We start from the raw sequence: 18,394 nt of genomic DNA, 5'->3' as shown, positions 1-18,394 counted from the left end.
GCAACACCAACCGCATCACGGGAACAGCAACCGCCGCTATCCCTGTCTATCCCTAACTAACACTAAAGCGACAGGAACCCTAACCTAGGGCCTGTCCCTGATGAACCGCAACCTGGGGTGGCTTGGGGAAAACTCCTAGGGCCTGCGGGGTAATAACCTGCCCCACTCCCCTAACTCATCCCAGTCCTGACACTCACTGAACCCTAACACTAACACTAACACTAGCAGCTACGCACTAGCAGCTACGCACTGCAAACTTCGTAACGCGTACAGCAACTTGCTGCACACTAGCACTATGCCTTCTTGTCAAGCCTCACAGCCCTGCCAGCCGTGATCCTGACAAGACAGCACACACACACGCACTAAGGGCAGCGTCCCTATCTGGGCCGTCCCTCAGCACTTACCCACTAACCTGGTGGGGAGTTGGGGCCTTACTTGAGATGTGGGGGACCTTACTCGATGCAGGAGCTGCACATGCTCTCTGCACCCTTCCTTCCCTCACAGCTCCCCAGCTCCAACTGCCGTTCTCAGCGCGCAAAATGTATCTTATTGCTCCCTCTAGAAATCCTTGGCCCTTATTGGCCACACGGAGGCACCTGATGTGCTTGCCCCTAAGCCTCATGGGAGTTGTAGTCCCGTGGAGGCTGCAAATGCATTGGGGCCGCGTGCGCACTTGCCCTGCACATGCGCGAGTCTTTGGGGGCCACCTCAACCCTTCCTGCACTTTCCCTACACTCGCGCGACTTCTCCCTAGCTCTGGGGCCTTACCTGCGCCTGCGCGATCACTGCACATGCGCGAGTCTCTCCGCAATGGCGGCGCCCTCCTCGCTAGTTGCCGGGATCGCAGCAACGCGATCGTGGCCTTAGCAATGGCCCGATCGCGTCCCCGGCAACCAGCCTGCTCGCGGAGATAGCACGCTGCTCCCTGCTCCGGCCCCCACCTTTGGAAGCAGCCGTCGGGTCCGTCGCTGGCTCCGGCGGCACCCGCGACCACGCGGCTCCAAGGGAGGGGGGTCTCTAGGAGCTGCTGGAGACCTGGCTTACACTCTCCCCCTGGTGGAAAATCCAACGTCCCCGCTTGGGGAACGACATCAATCAACATAATAGTTATACAATCAAAATGCACAGCATAGAAAATACAACTCATCACATGGCAATTATATGACTGGTTACAATGAAATTCACACATAATACCCGAGGCTAGCTGAGACCATTTATGGGGTGCCCCTAACTGATCATGTGGGGGTACCTCACTTGTGCGTCTGTGAGCCTCCGCTAGAAAAATCTCCTGTAGAGCACGCTCTGGGGTGACAGTCACTGGTTCTGTACTACTTCCTCCCCCTGGTGGAAGGAATAGCACAGTGTCTCTTAACCGGGCCTTTACCCGGCCATCCGCGGCAGGGATGCGGTAGACCAGGAGGCCAGGACCTTTTCCGCGGTCCACTACTTGACGAATGGCATGCTCCTTTTTGGGCTTAAAGGAGGCCAGTCTCCCTGGATCTTCCTTTACACAGTCCTTGTCCCTATGGACTTGCGAGGCTTCCACTGAGAAGCGAGCACTGGACAATGTCTCTGTTTCACCTGGCAGGGGGTAAAGAGTAGACACCCGACCACTGTGGTGACTCACAGTGGCCAACAGGTCCTCGGGGATGCTGTCAGTTCCCACCTCGGCTGTCTTGGGACCTGCCCCCGACACTTCTGGGGCAGTCCACTTACGCGCTGAAAACTCGGGAGCGTTGGATCCCAGTCCTGGGACCACTTGTGTCGGAGCGCACGGGCTCATACTCCGTTCAGAAACCGCAACTCTGGCCTTCTTCACGGCCAGCTCCATCGGAGATTGTGGGGAGTTAGGGAGTTCCTTACCACTCCACTGGCTTGGGATGGATTCCCCCAAGGAGGACACCTCCGCCAGGACGCGATGCAGAGGGGAGCCCTTCGCCCGGGTGACCAGACTTAAGGAGCCATCGTGCTCCACGGTCACCTGGAGGCTCACCCCCGACACCCCTGGGGCAGTCGACTCACCCTCATCGTCGTTTGGTACTGGTCCCCATTCTAGGACCGATGGTACCTCGGTAGTAGGTCGGACTGACCATTGTAGGGCGCACGGGCCCACAGCAGGGTCCGCAACATCGGGATACACCTCCTCCGGGGCACACGGGCCCACAGCAGGCTCTGTATCCGCCGAAATAATTGGTTCGATAACTTCACTAGAGTGGTCCGCCAGCAGGCGCATCACCACGAGAGGTTGGTCGCTGGAATCACTAAAAGAAAATGGGGGTATAGACACCTTACCCTGTGATTCCGGCATCGGCTGGTCTGGGCTCGGTGGTTCCTGCTCTACCACTAAGCCGTCCCCTTTGAGAGGGTCTGGAACCGGTTCTGCAACATGGTTGTGAACACACGGGGCCACTGGAATTAGGACAGACTGATTAGCAATGTCACTCACTGTTGCAGAGGGGTCAGGCTTCCCCGCTTCTTCTTTAACTGCCTCCGTAGCCTGGGGTGTAATAGGCTTCAAGAACCGCACACCGCAGCATTCACATTCGGCCTCCCACGCCAGTGCACCTCTAGAGCAGTCACAGGTGGGACTAAAACATTGTATACCCGGTTCTCCGCATACCTCAGTCGTCTTGAAGTCTAGCGGTAACTGGGACAGTTCGGCTCCCTCGTCATAGGCTTCTTGCAGGCAGGGGCACATTAACATAAGGCCATCTACTCCTGGCGCTCGCCAGGCCACATACACATTGGGGTGTATGTCCTGACAGTCTCTCTCATCCTCATCCTCAGAGAAGAAAGAGTCTATTACGGCATCACTGTATGGTTGAAGATAACAAGGCTTGCTCCCCCTGGTGGAATCTGAAGATGGGGCACTTTCTACAAGGGAGTGGTTCTGGCTCTGTGCTGAGTCACTCACAGTGCAGGGGCGGGGTTCAGGGTTTCGCGCCCAACCCGGACAATACTCTGCAACAATTTCTTGCACAGTCCTGGTGCTCTCCCGACTTGGCGGGAGCCGCCATATTAGGTGTGACTCACTGCTAGAGAGAGACTCCATTTTAATCACCGTCTCTGCAATTACGCTAGGGCTCTCTGTATAGATAGGGGGGTAGCCTTCTGGTTTTCCCGCCAATCCCGGACAGTTTTCTTCAACACAATTTAGTGCAGGCTTGCAGCCAGCAGCACGGGCGTTCTCCTGCTTTGGCGGGAGACGCCATTTTACTGGGTCTGCGTAGACTAGGGGGTACCCCTCAGACGGGCCCCCGGGCATACACAGGGTGGACGGTGCCTCTGCCAGGCATATATCCGCAGTGGGGGTTGCTACAAAAAGTATCGATTTCCATAGGGCCGTGGGATCGTGTTCTTCCTCTAAGAAACATGCGTGCGGCCACCCAGCAATTTTACGCATATAGTACTGAACCTCAACCGCGGGTGTATTTGTGGGAAGGCCTCCTACCGCCAACACCCGGCCAGGTTCCATATATTGCCTCAAAGCCCAGGCAAGGACCTCGTGTCCGGACTTTCCAAACATGGTGACAAAAAATTGAGACTTGGACAATTTGGGAAAAAAAATGGAAGAGGGCACCCCAGGTCTGTATCTCAGCAGCGCCTCCAAATGTAGCCCTCTTTCCCCCCCCCCTAAGTGAGATTGGGGTGGGTAGGTGTATCTGACTACTTATCAGTGTGGTGCTATACCTGTTGGCTCACAGGAGGGCTGAGCTTCCGCCATGGGGAACCTGGGGCATTTATACTAGGGGTACTTACTTCCAACGATGCAGCGCCTCCACCTGCGATGGCTCCCACCATAGGGGGAGTGGTTCCTCGCAGGACAATCACAATAATCGATACTCACACAGATATATATATTAACTAGGGACTTTACTCAACATGCAAGAAACAGATCACAGCAATATCAACATCATAACCTGTGTCCCTCTCTAGAGGAGACACTTACTGCATCGCGCAGGACGCTTCCCAACACTAGGTGATCCCACCCAGTGTCCCGAGAATCCCCACCCAATGTCCCGCACTCTAATAGAGAACGTGGGTGACTGCGCAGTCACTAATTAATGTGTTAGGCCTGTTGGTGCACATATATATTGAATACCTTCCGAGCACTCCGATGCTCGGGCCTGCAACACTCTTCTAAAAGGGTCAGACGTGCGATGCATCCGACTGATCCTATCCAGGTACTTCTCCAGGAACCCCAACGAGGGTCCCACCGCTTCACGGGAACACAACCGAATCACGGCAACACCAACCGCATCACGGGAACAGCAACCGCCGCTATCCCTGTCTATCCCTAACTAACCCTAAAGCGACAGGAACCCTAACCTAGGGCCTGTCCCTGATGAACCGCAACCTGGGGTGGCTTGGGGAAAACTCCTAGGGCCTGCGGGGTAATAACCTGCTCCACTCCCCTAACTCATCCCAGTCCTGACACTCACTGAACCCTAACACTAACACTAGCAGCTACGCACTAGCAGCTACGCACTGCAAACTTCGTAACGCGTACAGCAACTTGCTGCACACTAGCACTATGCCTTCTTGTCAAGCCTCACAGCCCTGCCAGCCGTGATCCTGACAAGACAGCACACACACACGCACTAAGGGCAGCGTCCCTATCTGGGCCGTCCCTCAGCACTTACCCACTAACCTGGTGGGGAGTTGGGGCCTTACTTGGGATGTGGGGGACCTTACTCGATGCAGGAGCTGCACATGCTCTCTGCACCCTTCCTTCCCTCACAGCTCCCCAGCTCCAACTGCCGTTCTCAGCGCGCGAAATGTATCTTATTGCTCCCTCTAGAAATCCTTGGCCCTTATTGGCCACACGGAGGCACCTGATGTGCTTGCCCCTAAGCCTCATGGGAGTTGTAGTCCCGTGGAGGCTGCAAATGCATTGGGGCCGCGTGCGCACTTGCCCGGCGCATGCGCGAGTCTTTGGGGGCCACCTCAACCCTTCCTGCACTTTCCCTACACTCGCGCGACTTCTCCCTAGCTCTGGGGCCTTACCTGCGCCTGCGCGATCACTGCGCATGCGCGAGTCTCTGCGCAATGGCGGCGCCCTCCTCGCTAGCTGCCGGGACCGCAGCAACGCGATCGCGGCCTTAGCAACGGCCCGATCGCGTCCCCGGCAACCAGCCTGCTCGCGGAGATAGAACGCTACTCCCTGCTCCGGCCCCCACCTTTGGAAGCAGCCGTCGGGTCCGTCGCTGGCTCCGGCGGCACCCGCGACCACGCGGCTCCAAGGGAGGGGGGTCTCTAGGAGCTGCTGGAGACCTGGGTTACACGTAGGTTTTTCTAGTACAGTACTAATGGTTTAGTATTGGAACAAATTTGTTGTCATCTTAAGCCAACACTGAAGTCACGACTGTAGCTGTATGACATTGTCCATATACGTTTGTCAATAAAGCAGGGCTTGTTGTCTCTGGATTTAGCCAATAGCATCACTCGTTTCAATGTTGCATGCCTCTTAGGAGGCTTGGAGTGATTTGTCCGGTTGCAATAAAGTTTTCCTGTTGACACGCATGATATCCAATCAGAGCCTCCGCACGAAGGAGTATCAAGCTGATTGGATAGCGGGTCGTGACGTCACATGTTTGGCGCGAACAGGAACTGTGTTTAGATACCGGTTGTTTAGTGTAGTATTATACACCTTGATAAAGGGCATACGGCCCGAAACGCATAGGTGTGGTGATTTTTTGACCTCTCTAGGGGTTTTGTTGGATCCATTTCAAGAATAAAGAATTTATTTTACTGTGAGCTTTCTCCTTTTTTTCTGGCAGTGCGCTGTCCTTCTGCTTTTTTCTCCTGTTCACCTCCCTGTTTGTCATGTGTGAAAGACAATAAATATTTTCTATTTTTATACACCTGTCTCCCTGGGCAGTGTGCTGCTTTGTGCATTTATTTGTATATCTTTTTGCTCTTGTTATTAAAACAGAACTGTCCTCCTGAGCCTTTCCATTTACATCCAGGCCGGTGTGATCTCACCTGGGGGCTTCTGAAAAACAAAAGCGATCGTTGGAAAGAAAATCTGAATGTGCGTCACAGCCCCCAAATGTAACATTGTGTCAGGTCGGAATGTTCTGTGGCCTGTCCATACATTCTCTGTGTGCTCACACATTGTGTCCATTTAGGCTGTTTGTTAATACGTATTGAAACATTATGCACACACTTGTACTGAGAAGACAAAGCTTCTCTTTTCTTTAGTAAGACATTAGGTTAAAAACACACGATTCGTTGTTGCACTGAAAGTAGTGACTAGCAAATAGTGAAAACAGAGGCCCATATTTAATACTTGGGTGACGCAGTACATAGATTAGAGAGAAGAGAGTTCACCATGAAAGAGAACCTAGGGAGATGGAAATCTTTGCCCTGAAAAACTTAGTCTGTCAGGGGTGCGCAAACTTTGCCTGCTCGGTCACCCTGCTTGCGCCCCCCTACTTACCTTGTCTTCGGCATCAAATGACACCGCAAGGTTACGTGGTAACATGATGGCACGTGAGCCCGGGGCATCATTTGACGCCTCGTTGCCATGGTGACACATTCTGAAGACATGGTAAGGGGCGTTGCAGAGACCTCACGTGTGTGACCCCCAGTTTGTGCACCCCTAGTCTAAATGAATCTAATGTAAGCTAATCTATTGTATCTGCCATCACAATCTCCATGGGTAATGAATTCCACATTTTAACTGCCCTTACTGTAAAGAACCCTTTCCTTTGTTGCTGGTGAAATTTCCTTTCCTCCAACCTTAAGGGATGGCCCCGAGTCCTTTGTACTGCCCGTGGGATGAATAGTTCATTTGAAAGCTCCTTGTATTGTCCCTGAATATATTTGTATATAGTTATCATATCCCCTCTTAGACGCCTCTTTTCTAATGTAAATAAATCTAATTTAGCTAGCCTCTCCTCATAAGTTAGAATGTCTATCCCCTTTATTAATTTCGTGGCTCTTCTCTGCACTCTCTCTAGTTCCATAATGTCTTTTCTTAGGATTGGTGCCCAAAATTGTACTCCATATTCAAGGTGTGGTCTTACTAATGCTTTGTAAAGGGGCATAATCATGTTTACTTCCCTTCCATCAATTGCCCGTTTGATGCAAGATAAGATCTTGTTTGCCTTTGCAGCTACTGCATGACATTGGTCACTATTGCTAAGCCTGCTGTCTACAAGCACTCCTAAATCCTTCTCCATCAAGGATTCCCCCAATATATCTCCATTTAATTTGTAAGTCGCCTTTTTATTCTTGCATCCCAAATGCATAACCTTACATTTATCTGTATTAAACCTCATCTGCCATTTACCTGCCCACGTTTCCAGTATCTTCAAGTCCTTCTGAAGAGAAATTACATCCTGCTCTGATTCTATTACCTTACACAATTTAGTATCATCAGCAAAGATGGAGACTTTGCTCTCGATCCCAACCTCAAGGTCATTAATAAACAAGTTAAAAAGCAGGGGTCCCAGTACCGATCCCTGAGGTACTCCACTCACGACTTTAGCCCAACCTGAAAAAGTTTCATTTATGACAACCCTCTGTTGTCTGTCCTTTAACCAGTTTTCAATCCAGCTGCATATATTATTACTGAGTCCAATTTTCTTTATTTTGTACACCAACCTCTTGTGTGAAACTGTATCAAAAGCCTTTGCAAAATCTAAGTAGACCACATCAACTGCATTACCCTGGTCTAAATTCCTACTTCCCTCCTCAAAGAAACAAATAAGGTTAGTTTGGCAAGATCTATCCTTCATAAATCCATGCTGACTATTACTAATCATTTCGTTTTCCATTTGGTATTCCTGAATATTATCCCGTATTAAACCTTCAAGTAGTTTCCCTACTATTGAAGTCAGGCTTACAGGTCGGTAATTCCCCGGTTGTGATCTAGCTCCCCTTTTAAATATACATACATCAGAGACCAGGAGGACACAGATGCCCAGAGCCTCTGGGAGGCATACTAACTAAACCAGGGCTGTTCCCTTCAATTTGTGGCCTATTTGACTCCCTGCTAATTTGTTTGCAGTTGTTTACACAACCAGGTGCAATTTTGACTCACTTTTTTTTTTTTAAACTTATATTTTTATTATTTTTTCACACATAAAAGGGAAGGGGAAGGATGCAAAAATAAAAGGGGGGGGGGCAACTATTTTGTACCAAATTTCTTACAAACAACAACTGTCACATTACATGTCATACATAATTTGGTAAACACCATATTTTACATTCCCTCCCATATCCTCTCTCCCTCCGGGAGCGCACCTGTATCCAGCATCCCAGGGGTCCCACACTCTATCATACTTCCTAGTGGTGGGGTTCAGAAATGAGGTAAGTTTCTTCCTTAATTGAACATCATTGATCCTTCTAATATCCTCTCTTCTGGAGGGCGGGAGTGTCTTTTTCCACGCCGCTGCTACAGCGCATCCAGCCGCTGTTAGAATATGCAGGATCAATCTTTGTGTATAATGATTCACATCCTCCATAGGTTTAGCTAGGATAATCAGAGTTGGGTCTAATGGGATTTTGATATCAGTCACATCTTTTATTAATTTCAAAACTGTCCTACAATACGCCTGCATTACTGGGCAATACCTCCATGTGTCAAATCTCCTAATTGTCCACACCCCCTCCAGCATCTGTCCGAGGTCCCTGGGAACATCTGCTTTAGTCTTTTGGGGGTGTAGCACCAACGTAACAAAATGTTATATATATTCTCTTTTGTTACCATACATATAGAGGTTTTACCTGCATTGTCCCAGATATCTTCCCAGTCCTCCCTTGTTATTTCAGTCTGGAAATCCAGAGCCCACTGGTCCATATATTTATGATTTGGGGTATCTTTTTTAAGAGTTAGCCCCTGGTACAGAGATGATATTAAACCTCTTTGGTATTTTTTTGTTTTACATAAATCTTCAAATCGTGTATATCTAGGGAATTCCTCAGTGTAGATGCCCTGATGCACAAAATGGCGGACCTGCATATACCTAAATAGCTCAGTTTGGGGCAGACCATACTTTCTCATCATTTCCTCAAAGGACATTAGTTTATCCTTTTCTAATAACCCTCTTATCTCCAGAATTCCTCTATATCTCCAGATTTCAAAACCCTGACACTGAAAACCCGGGGTAAACCCCGGATTACCGAACAGGGGTGTGAGCCTAGAAGGGGACCGACACAACCTTATATTTCTTTTTTGCAATTTGCCAAGTTTTCAAAGTTAATCCAATAACTGTGGGTTCCGACTGTCTCCCGGCCCCTGTCCAAGAACTAGACCACAACAAAAAAGATAGACCAATCAGGTTCTTTAGCGAGATCTCCAGGTCCACTCAGGCATACATTCCTGTCAGGGGGTGCCAGTAAACCATTTGTTTCATATGGGAGGCTATATAATATTTTAGGATATTTGGAACAGCCATACCACCTCCTTCCTTGGCGTCCAACATAATTGACCTAGCTATCCTCGGTTGTTTGTGTTTCCAGATAAAACTGAATAATTCAATTCCGAATTTCTTTTATATTTGAATGCGGGACAGCAATGTAATGTCTGAAAATAGTACAATATTCATCTTATACACCCCACCCAGGATATACAATGAGAATTCCAGGCTGTAATTGAACATTCTAGTATGTGTTACCATGAAATAAAATGCTGCAGACATTGTGATAACCTTTATATTCCATATGATGTGTTATAGATGTTGGTAAACTGTTTGGGATGCAAGCAGAGCAGAATGTCACCTTTTGGGTATGAGAGAAGGAATTCAGAGAGAGGTATCTTTTCTGCTTGTTGGTTTAGGGGAACTCGCAGCTCTGCAAAGTCTGTTATCTGTAGGACCTCCTGTCTAAGCCATGGTTAAAGAGCCTGTCGCCCTCAGGACTTGACTGTATGTGAATAGGATATGGTCTCTGCAACCTCTAGGATTCAGGACTTCAGTATTGGGGAACAAAGCAAACAAAAAGGGCAACACGGTTGTCACCTCTAGGTCTCAATAGCTCACAGGTTTAACACACTCATGGACTTCGTCATTTGGGGGGAGACGAGTTTGCTTTTATGATTTGGTTCCTCAGAGGAAGGAAAGGCACACGGAATATGAACATATCACTCTTGGGACTTTAGCTCAGATTCACCAATAGGTGTTAATCTGTAAAACCTCTTACAGCTTCTAATTAATAATCTAAAAGGTGCCTTATGGTTTCGCACCACTTAGTGAAGGGGGCACATAATGTGTTATAGCCCTATATATGAATGATTTTTTCCTGTCACCCTAGAACCACCCCCCTCACTCACATATTTTTTCACCTCATTGTTTGCATATGGCATTAATTCAAATGTTGTGGGGAAGAGCGCAGGGCCTCTGTAAATGCTACTCAACCCCTCCCTCCCCCCCCCCCCCAGAAAATGCCACGCACCCCCCGGTTTGCATTTTTGTTTCTATAGCGACCATTTACAAAGTCACATCCCCTTCCTCTTCTGAAACAAGTTCTGGCACACCCCTTTTTGGGCCCTGCCCTCTCTCTAGCAGTACACCAATTGTATCTAGTGACTGCCTGGTCACATGATCTTCCCCATCTTTTGTCCTCTTCTGCTGCACTAACAGCCATTTAGTGAACCCCCGAGCAAATCTTCACCGATCAATCACAGGAGAACAGATCGATCGGCAATTTAACTAATTACTTATCATTGTTACTTGTTGTGTGGATTGTACTGATGCACATATTAAAGGGGGAAAAAATTAAATGTTAAATAAACGGCAGCTTGGATGGCTGCTTTAAGAAACTAAAAATATAAATGATCTATTTATAAATCTCAGTATTTTGAGGGGTTCCTTAGAATTCCCTGGGAACGCCGGGTACTTACAGCTAGTATAAAATAAATTACAACCAGTGTTTGTTTGAATGTAGGATTTTATTAATACGCAGGCGTGCTGGGCCTCTTTCATATCCTCAGATTGAGAATAAAGCCATTTAATATATGAAGGGCCGCCTAGTGGAAATGTTGGGTACTGTTCTTGCATTCTGAAAGGACAAAAACCCATAAAGCAGTTTACATTAGTAACGTGCATTTAAATTGGAATATTTTAAAAACATTTTAACGTGTTCGATAATGAGTTATATGGAATGAAAACACATGATCAAATATCCTTAAATAAACGTACAATACATTATGCTTTTATTAAGGCTGGGGGGGCTCAACTTCGCTGCTCAAGCCCCCGCCCCCCAAACAGGTCAGGTTTCAGGATATCCCAGTTTAAGCACAGGTGGCTCAATCAGAGGCTCGGTCTGAGCCTCGGATTGAGCCAGCTGTGCTGAAGCTGGGACTGATTGAGACACCTGTGCTGAAGCAGGGATATCCTGAAAACCTAACCTGTTGGGGTAGGGATTGACGACTGGAGATGAGCACCCCTGCATTAAGGGATAGGTGCAGGGGTTCCAACCTTACAGTGATAAGGCCTGAACTCTAAAGCAAACATGTTTTATGAAATATTCAGCGGTTGGGCTTTTTTTTGTTTTTTTAAATCTCTGAAATCGCACAGTGAGCGTCTAAAGGTCACTTACAGCTCTAAATAAGTATTTCTGGGAGAAGAAAGAACACACATGCATGTATCTTCAGTCCACAAGGGAATAAAGAAATACTGTATAATCAGAAATCTTCTGAGTGTGATGGTGCAGTATACAGGCAGATTTCTGCAGGGAAGTGATGGGGCTCGTTAAAACATTATATTTCTACATCAATTGTGGGGGACGGACTTGTGTTTTGACAAACAGAACATGATACTACACTGAATTATATATACAGGCTAATAATGGGAGGTCTGGTGAAAATGCAACAGGCAAAAGCCAAGATATGGGGAAGAATCCTGTTGAAAATGTCAGCCTGGGGAAGATCCCGACCGGGATTTCAATCTTCAATTATCCAGCAAATGTGCAGTTTTAATACTCACCTGTTAGGCTTCCGGCATGCACTGATCTGTGGGAAGGAAATACATGGATATTTTAGAGAAGTGGTGTACACACACACACACTAGTTTGTAACCTACATTATTTGGGTTATCAAATCTGTGTCTGTTGGGCTGCATTGATACCAGCAGGGCGCGCGCGCTCCCTCAGGGAGATGCGCACGCCCGATACCGTTCGCCCTCATTGCCTGAACCGCGACCTTCACTACAGAAAATCAATTTCTTGGATCTGCTGTAAATTTGCGCGCTTGGCTGCCTTGTTTGTGCACTCTGAGTGTGAAACATGAAATTATTTTGGCAGCGCATGGTGTCGCACGCCCGGCCGCATTGCGTATAAGCACGGCCTTATACATTGTAATACAGAGACTGGTAGGACCCTGTTGGCCACCTCTGAACTAAATGTGTGGCTTTGCTGTTCTTGATACAAAGCAAATACAATGGCTAATACATGTATATTTCCACCTGTGTTTAGCATTGTACCATGTGAAATTCCTTGTTGTTTTCTTACCAGTTTGAGGCAGAATGAGAATATTGTCCTCGCCAATCCCTAGCTCCAGAGAGAAATTACGGAATTTGGCTATCACTTCTGGCCTCAGTTTCTTATCTCGGCCTGAAACCAGAAAGCAAAACTGCTCCAAGAATGTTCCTGCCCATCATATCCTACCTGAGGAATCTTCAACAACCCGCAGTCCTATTAATGTGCCAGTCATGCTTCCGATTATCCCTCTACCTTCACCTGATACACACAGGTTTTTTCCTGCTCCCCCAGTATACCACTAAGATATTCAATGACCACCTCATATTTCTTATTCATACTCCCATAATGTTTTATTCCGTTCCACATATCCACCCGGTGTATTGTTTCCTTCCTGCTCAGATTCTTGTTTTAGCATCCACTCCCCATTGCATCGCAATATATTCACATCTGCCGCTGTTAGGCCCCATCCATTCCTTCTCTGCTGCTTTGTTCTCTCAGGGTAGGTATCCCTCCGTTTCCTGCTTTGCTTCTCTAGGTCTTTTCTAGTAACCCTATTTTGTGGAATATGGTCCTATCCATTGCTACCCCTTTTATTCTATAACTTGGAAGTGGCTTTCCACCCCAGTCATACCTTTCCTGGCTTCTTACTGCCCATAGATGATGAATCTTCTCACCCAACCCCAGTGGAACATTCACTTACCAAGCAGAGCCACTGTGGTGTAGACGTCCGGGCCCTTGGTCTTGCGCATGGACATCAAGGCATACTCCTCGTAGTTGGTCTCGACAAAGCGCACGTCATAATCCTCACCCGAGTCTTTTAGAGAAGAACACACCAAAAAGTGCTTGCCTTATCTACCAAAAGTACCTCTGAGCAGGGGAACGGGGTCTTACTATTTTACTAAACAACAATTTGCCCTTCTATGGATGGGATTTATGTATTAACAATATGGTTTTTATATTGTAATGTCATCTGCCATTAGTTCACTCATTTAGAATAGTAGGTGCCTGTTCTAATGAAACTGCCCTCCATGCTGTTCCTGGATAGGACTAGTACAGGGGGCTGCAACCTTTCAAGGAAGAAACACATGCATGAATATTACACACCCCACACACACGTATACTGTACTATGTAGAAAGAGAGACAGGGGCGCAGACACTACCTCTCCCTCTGTACGTCAGGGATGGGCTACGTTTCGGATCGATAAATCCTTCGTCAGCTGTGTAGGATTTATCGATCAGAAATGCGTTGTGTGTGCAGAGACCTGGACCAGAAGCTGTGTGTCTGCTCGAGGACACCGTAGCCGGCGCCTGCACTGATGGTGATCAGTCCTGTAGACCGGATGTGGCGAACAGGAGCGCACTGCACCGGAGAGCGGGAGGGTGACGTCGGCGTCCTTGAGCAGTTTTTTACATGTGAGTTAATTGTTATCTCACTCTTTTTGCTGAAAAAAATCAATTTTTATTGATCTGTGTGGCGCTGTCTCCCAATATATGCGCCCTGAGTGGCCCATCCCTGACGTACAGAGGGAGAGGTAGTGCAACTGACTAACAAGAAGATAGAAGACAAAGATACCTATAGTACTATCCAGTACCACACAGGCCCGTGTGAGTACATATTGTATAAATTCCTATCACCCCTGTGCTTTTAATCACTGGTTTAACACTGTGTTTTTCAGTCACCGGTCTGACACTGATTCTGACCCTTGTCTGTGCCCCTCTGTCTCTCTTTCTACATATGTTTCCTTGAGGATCGTGGGAAGATCCTTTTCCAGGGGTTGAGCAGCAGACACTGAGCATTTGAAGTGTGGTACAGTATATTTATATGTTTATTTTGACCCTATTCTTCTGGTCAGCTTAAAGTACTGTGTAAAGGGAGTGCCCCAGTTCACTTCCATATACTGTTCTATACACACTAATAGCTATATACTGTGTATAAGCATTATCATACAACATATGCATGAATATAACACCCCAACACGCATACATATACTGTACACACAATAATAGCTGTATACTGTATAAGCATTAACATACGACAAACTATTTTGTTTGTTTTTTAATTGCTTTTCTGTGCAGGACAGTTTGTCATTTACATATACATACATACACTAACCCCCCCCCCCCTAATACACAAACACACACACACACTACCCTCCCAAACTCACACACACACACACACACACTACCCCCCAAATACACACACACACAATCACACACTACCCCCCAAATACACACACACACACACACACAATCACACACTACCCCCCAAATACACACACATACACACAATCACACACTACCCCCCCAAATACACACACACAATCACACACTACACCCCAAATACACACACACACACACACACACACACACACACACAATCACACACTACCCCCCAAATACACACACAATCACACACTACCCCCCAAATACACACACAATCACACACTACCCCCCAAATACACACACACACACACACACACACACACACACACACACACACACACACACACACACACACACACACACACACACACACACACACACACACACACACACACACACACACACACACTACCCCTCCCAAACACACACACAGTCACTACACTCCAAAAACACAAGTACACTACCCCCAAAAACACACATTACCCCCCACCCAAACACACATACTACCCCCACAAATACACACACTACCCCCACAAACATGCACACTACCCCCCCAAACACACACTACCCCCTCCAAACACACACTCTCCCCCCTCCAAACACACACTCTCCCCCCCTCCAAACACACACTCTCCCCCCTCCAAACACACACTCTCACCCCTCCAAACACACACTCTCCCCCCCTCCAAACACACACTCTCCCCCCTCCAAACACACTCTCCCTCCCTCCAAACACACTCTCCCCCCCAAACACTACCCCGTCCAAACACACACACACAATAACCCCCAAAATAGACACACACTACCCTCCCCCCAAATACATACACACTACCCCCCACCAAATACACACAATACACCCCCAAATACACCTACACCCCCCCCCAAATAGACACATACCCTCCCCCCAAATACACACACTAACCCCACCAAGTACACACACACTACCCCCGCAAATACACCCACACCCGCCCCCAAATACACCCACACACTACCCCCCTAAATTCATATATATATATACACTTTTACTTTGGGCCTGCCTCTCTCCCTCACTGTGCTGTCGGTGGCGTTTTGTTGCCGCCCAGCATCTCCCCAGGTGCTGGCTGGCCTCCTACACTTCTGACGCGCACCGGCATGAAGGAGGTCCGGCGTGGGACAGTGCAGGAGAGAGGCAGCAGCTGGGGAGATCCCGGCGGCAACAAGAGGCCCGCCAGTGGCGGCCGGGATCAGCTGACACAGGATGGGGCCGCCATAAGCCTGTGCCCGATCGTAACCAACTGAGGTGAGGTGAAGCCAGTGCGTGCAGACGCGAGACGCTAGAAGCGGAGTTACCGGCGCTCTGCTATTATACTTAACTGGGATTGGAAGCTGTGACTCACCCCTATCAGCCGCGGATAACAAGGGAGGGAGGGGGAGCCCAATTAGAGAGCCAGCAGACCCTGCTGCAAGATTACCGCCGGCGACCCATTACGGGGAGAGGCGCAAATATTGCTACCTTCAACAGACCCCTGAGCACCTCTGGACTGCACACTGAATGATAGGGTGTGCTTCCCTTGTGCCTAGCAGCAGCTCGGGAGACTGTGATCTCTTCAATAAAGAAGTGTGGTCCGTGGCCTGTCTATAGACTGAGGTGAGGCACAGGGGGAGGGGAGATCGGCCTGATCCCAACAGCACTGCACACCACTCACAACTCAAGACAACTACGGATATTAGCTCAGAAGGGAAAACAGAATATTTATGCTCAGGCCCACACTGGCAATAGACAGAGCTCAGCTACAAAGTAAATGATAGACAATCCCAAACACTTAAAGTGAACAAAACTCAATAAGAGCACTAGAGAAAGCAAAGAGATGCCCCCCCCCCCTAAGAAAACGCAAAAACCAGAGGCGTCGATATTCTTCAATAAAAAAAACAGCGAACCTTACCGTGCCTGGGAAAGAAGACGGGGGCCCAACACGCGAACAGGAGGAGGCCGATTCGGACAAAGGCATGGAGAGGGAGTCAAGTATCAGAAAAGACCTGAGAGCATGGGTCAAAGAAATTAGACAGACTTTCCATGAAGAGCTTCGAGGAGCCATGAAGGGCCTACAATCAGAAATCAAAGACAGTAGAAAAGAGAACCACAAGCCTTGAAGAAGTCATGGAAAACGTCACAGAGAGCCAGATCTCGAGGGACTCAGAAATCAAGCTGCTGAAGGAACAAATAGCAGAACTACAGGAAGCAAGGGCAGATGCGGAGAAAAGGTCTAGGCGAAATAAAATCAGGATAAGGAATGTCCCAGAGTCGGTAAGACCAGGCGATATCAGACCCTATTTACGAAGACTGTTCCAGAGTATAATTCCTGAAGTGACAACAGAAAGACTAGAGATGGATAGAGCCCCAGAGACTATGAGGGAGGAGGCCCCAGAGATGATATAACCAGGCTCCACTATTTCTCAATGAAAGAAGAAATCCTCCACAAAACCAAGAATATGAATACCATTAGCTTCGAAGAAGCCCTCATCCAGATATTTACGGACATCACGCCATTAACTCTGGCAAAAAGGAGAGGACTGAGAGAAATTACAAGCATACTTAGAAGTTCCGAAGTTAGATACCGATGGGGTTTCCCCTTCTGTCTCTAAGCTACACACAACGGCAAACAGGCTATAATGCGGAGACTAGATGAGGGCCAGGATTTCATCAAATCCCTGGGGATAGAAGTTACCCCGGAAATGGCAAGAAAACTTCAACAAGCACAGCCCCTCCCGAGAAGGGAGGCATGGAGCAGAACGGGGACTAAGACAAGGAAGACGACATTAGGAAGCCAGGACCCAAAAGAAACTGAGACGGAGATTGCTACAGAACGATGATGAAGAGCCTCCGGCGAAAGAAAGGAAAGAAGCAGAAGAGACATTCTGTATGGTCGGAGAGAACTAAAAAGGTCGCCGTAAAGTTTGAAACAAGGGCCATTTTCCTTTCTGAGGACTATTCTAAAGACATAGACCAAAACAGACTTGGGACAAGCCAAGCTGGAAAGACTATTGTTTAGATAATATAGAAATGCTAGTAATAATGTTATAAAAGGTTAAAATGTTTGTTTTAGAAACTGTTTTAAAATACGGCCTTCAGATTGGGAACTAAGGCTATGGCCTCGATAAGAGGGAAAGCGGAAGGATTGTCACGCCCATATGCCCACAGACCTGGCAAGACCCCAATACTGAGGTGGGAACGGTATTACCACACACCCACAGCAGTGGGGGCAAGCCCAGAGTGTGGTATGGCATTGCTGGGCCTGTTTAAAAAGTAGTTAGTATACTTGCAACGTCTTGGTGGTATGACGTAAGAATGGTAGTGTCCGTGCGCCAAAGTCCAGGGATCCAGAAAGCAGAGTAGTTGACTTCGTAAGCCAAGTCCAAGGGTTCCAGAGGTCAGCAACGTAGAGTTCTTAAGAAGGGTTCAGGGGTAACAGAGAGCAGGGTAGTCCAGGACGAGCAGGGGTCAAAACCAGGGAAATCCAAGATAAGCAGGAGCAGTAACAGCCTGGAGCACAGAGAGAGCAAAGCATAGGACTGCACACACAGGGATAACAGAAACTATGCAGAGCAATGATAGAGAGGACAGACAGGGATTATAAAGGAGGGAACACCAATGGGAGAGAGAGGAGGAGAAGTGGGAGACAGCAGGGATAGATCAGGAGGAGAAGAGGAGGAGACAGGGGAATCAGACAGAGATGGCTTGCAGGGCATAGGAGGAGGAGTTAAGGGACTGACAGGTTTTAGAAAAGGAGTGTGTGCGCGCACAGGCTGCGTCACGAGACGCGCGGAG

General features: G+C 48.1%; 1 protein-coding gene across 3 annotated transcripts in view; it reads right to left on the bottom strand.

Annotated features, from left to right (window-relative positions):
- Positions 1-18,394, bottom strand: part of LOC142472217 (lipocalin-like) — a 225,673-nt gene that overhangs the window by 39,513 nt on the left and 167,766 nt on the right. Inside the window, exons 5-8 of one of the 3 annotated variants that reach the window (XM_075579107.1) lie at positions 13,127-13,240; positions 12,457-12,558; positions 11,934-11,959; positions 10,879-11,007 (exon numbers count right to left, since the gene is read on the bottom strand). In XM_075579107.1, coding sequence (XP_075435222.1) covers positions 11,937-11,959; positions 12,457-12,558; positions 13,127-13,240 — 239 coding nt within the window. In that variant the 3' untranslated portion in view covers positions 10,879-11,007; positions 11,934-11,936. Of the gene's footprint in view, positions 1-10,878; positions 11,008-11,933; positions 11,960-12,456; positions 12,559-13,126; positions 13,241-18,394 lie in introns of those variants that run through there. The other 2 variants (XM_075579108.1, XM_075579109.1) reach the window with 2 other exon arrangements.

Source organism: Ascaphus truei, chromosome 21 (genome assembly GCF_040206685.1).
Source record: "Ascaphus truei isolate aAscTru1 chromosome 21, aAscTru1.hap1, whole genome shotgun sequence".
NCBI lineage: Eukaryota > Metazoa > Chordata > Amphibia > Anura > Ascaphidae > Ascaphus > Ascaphus truei.
Note: the sequence above shows the minus strand (reverse complement) of the source record. Positions and strands in the feature narration are given on the sequence as shown.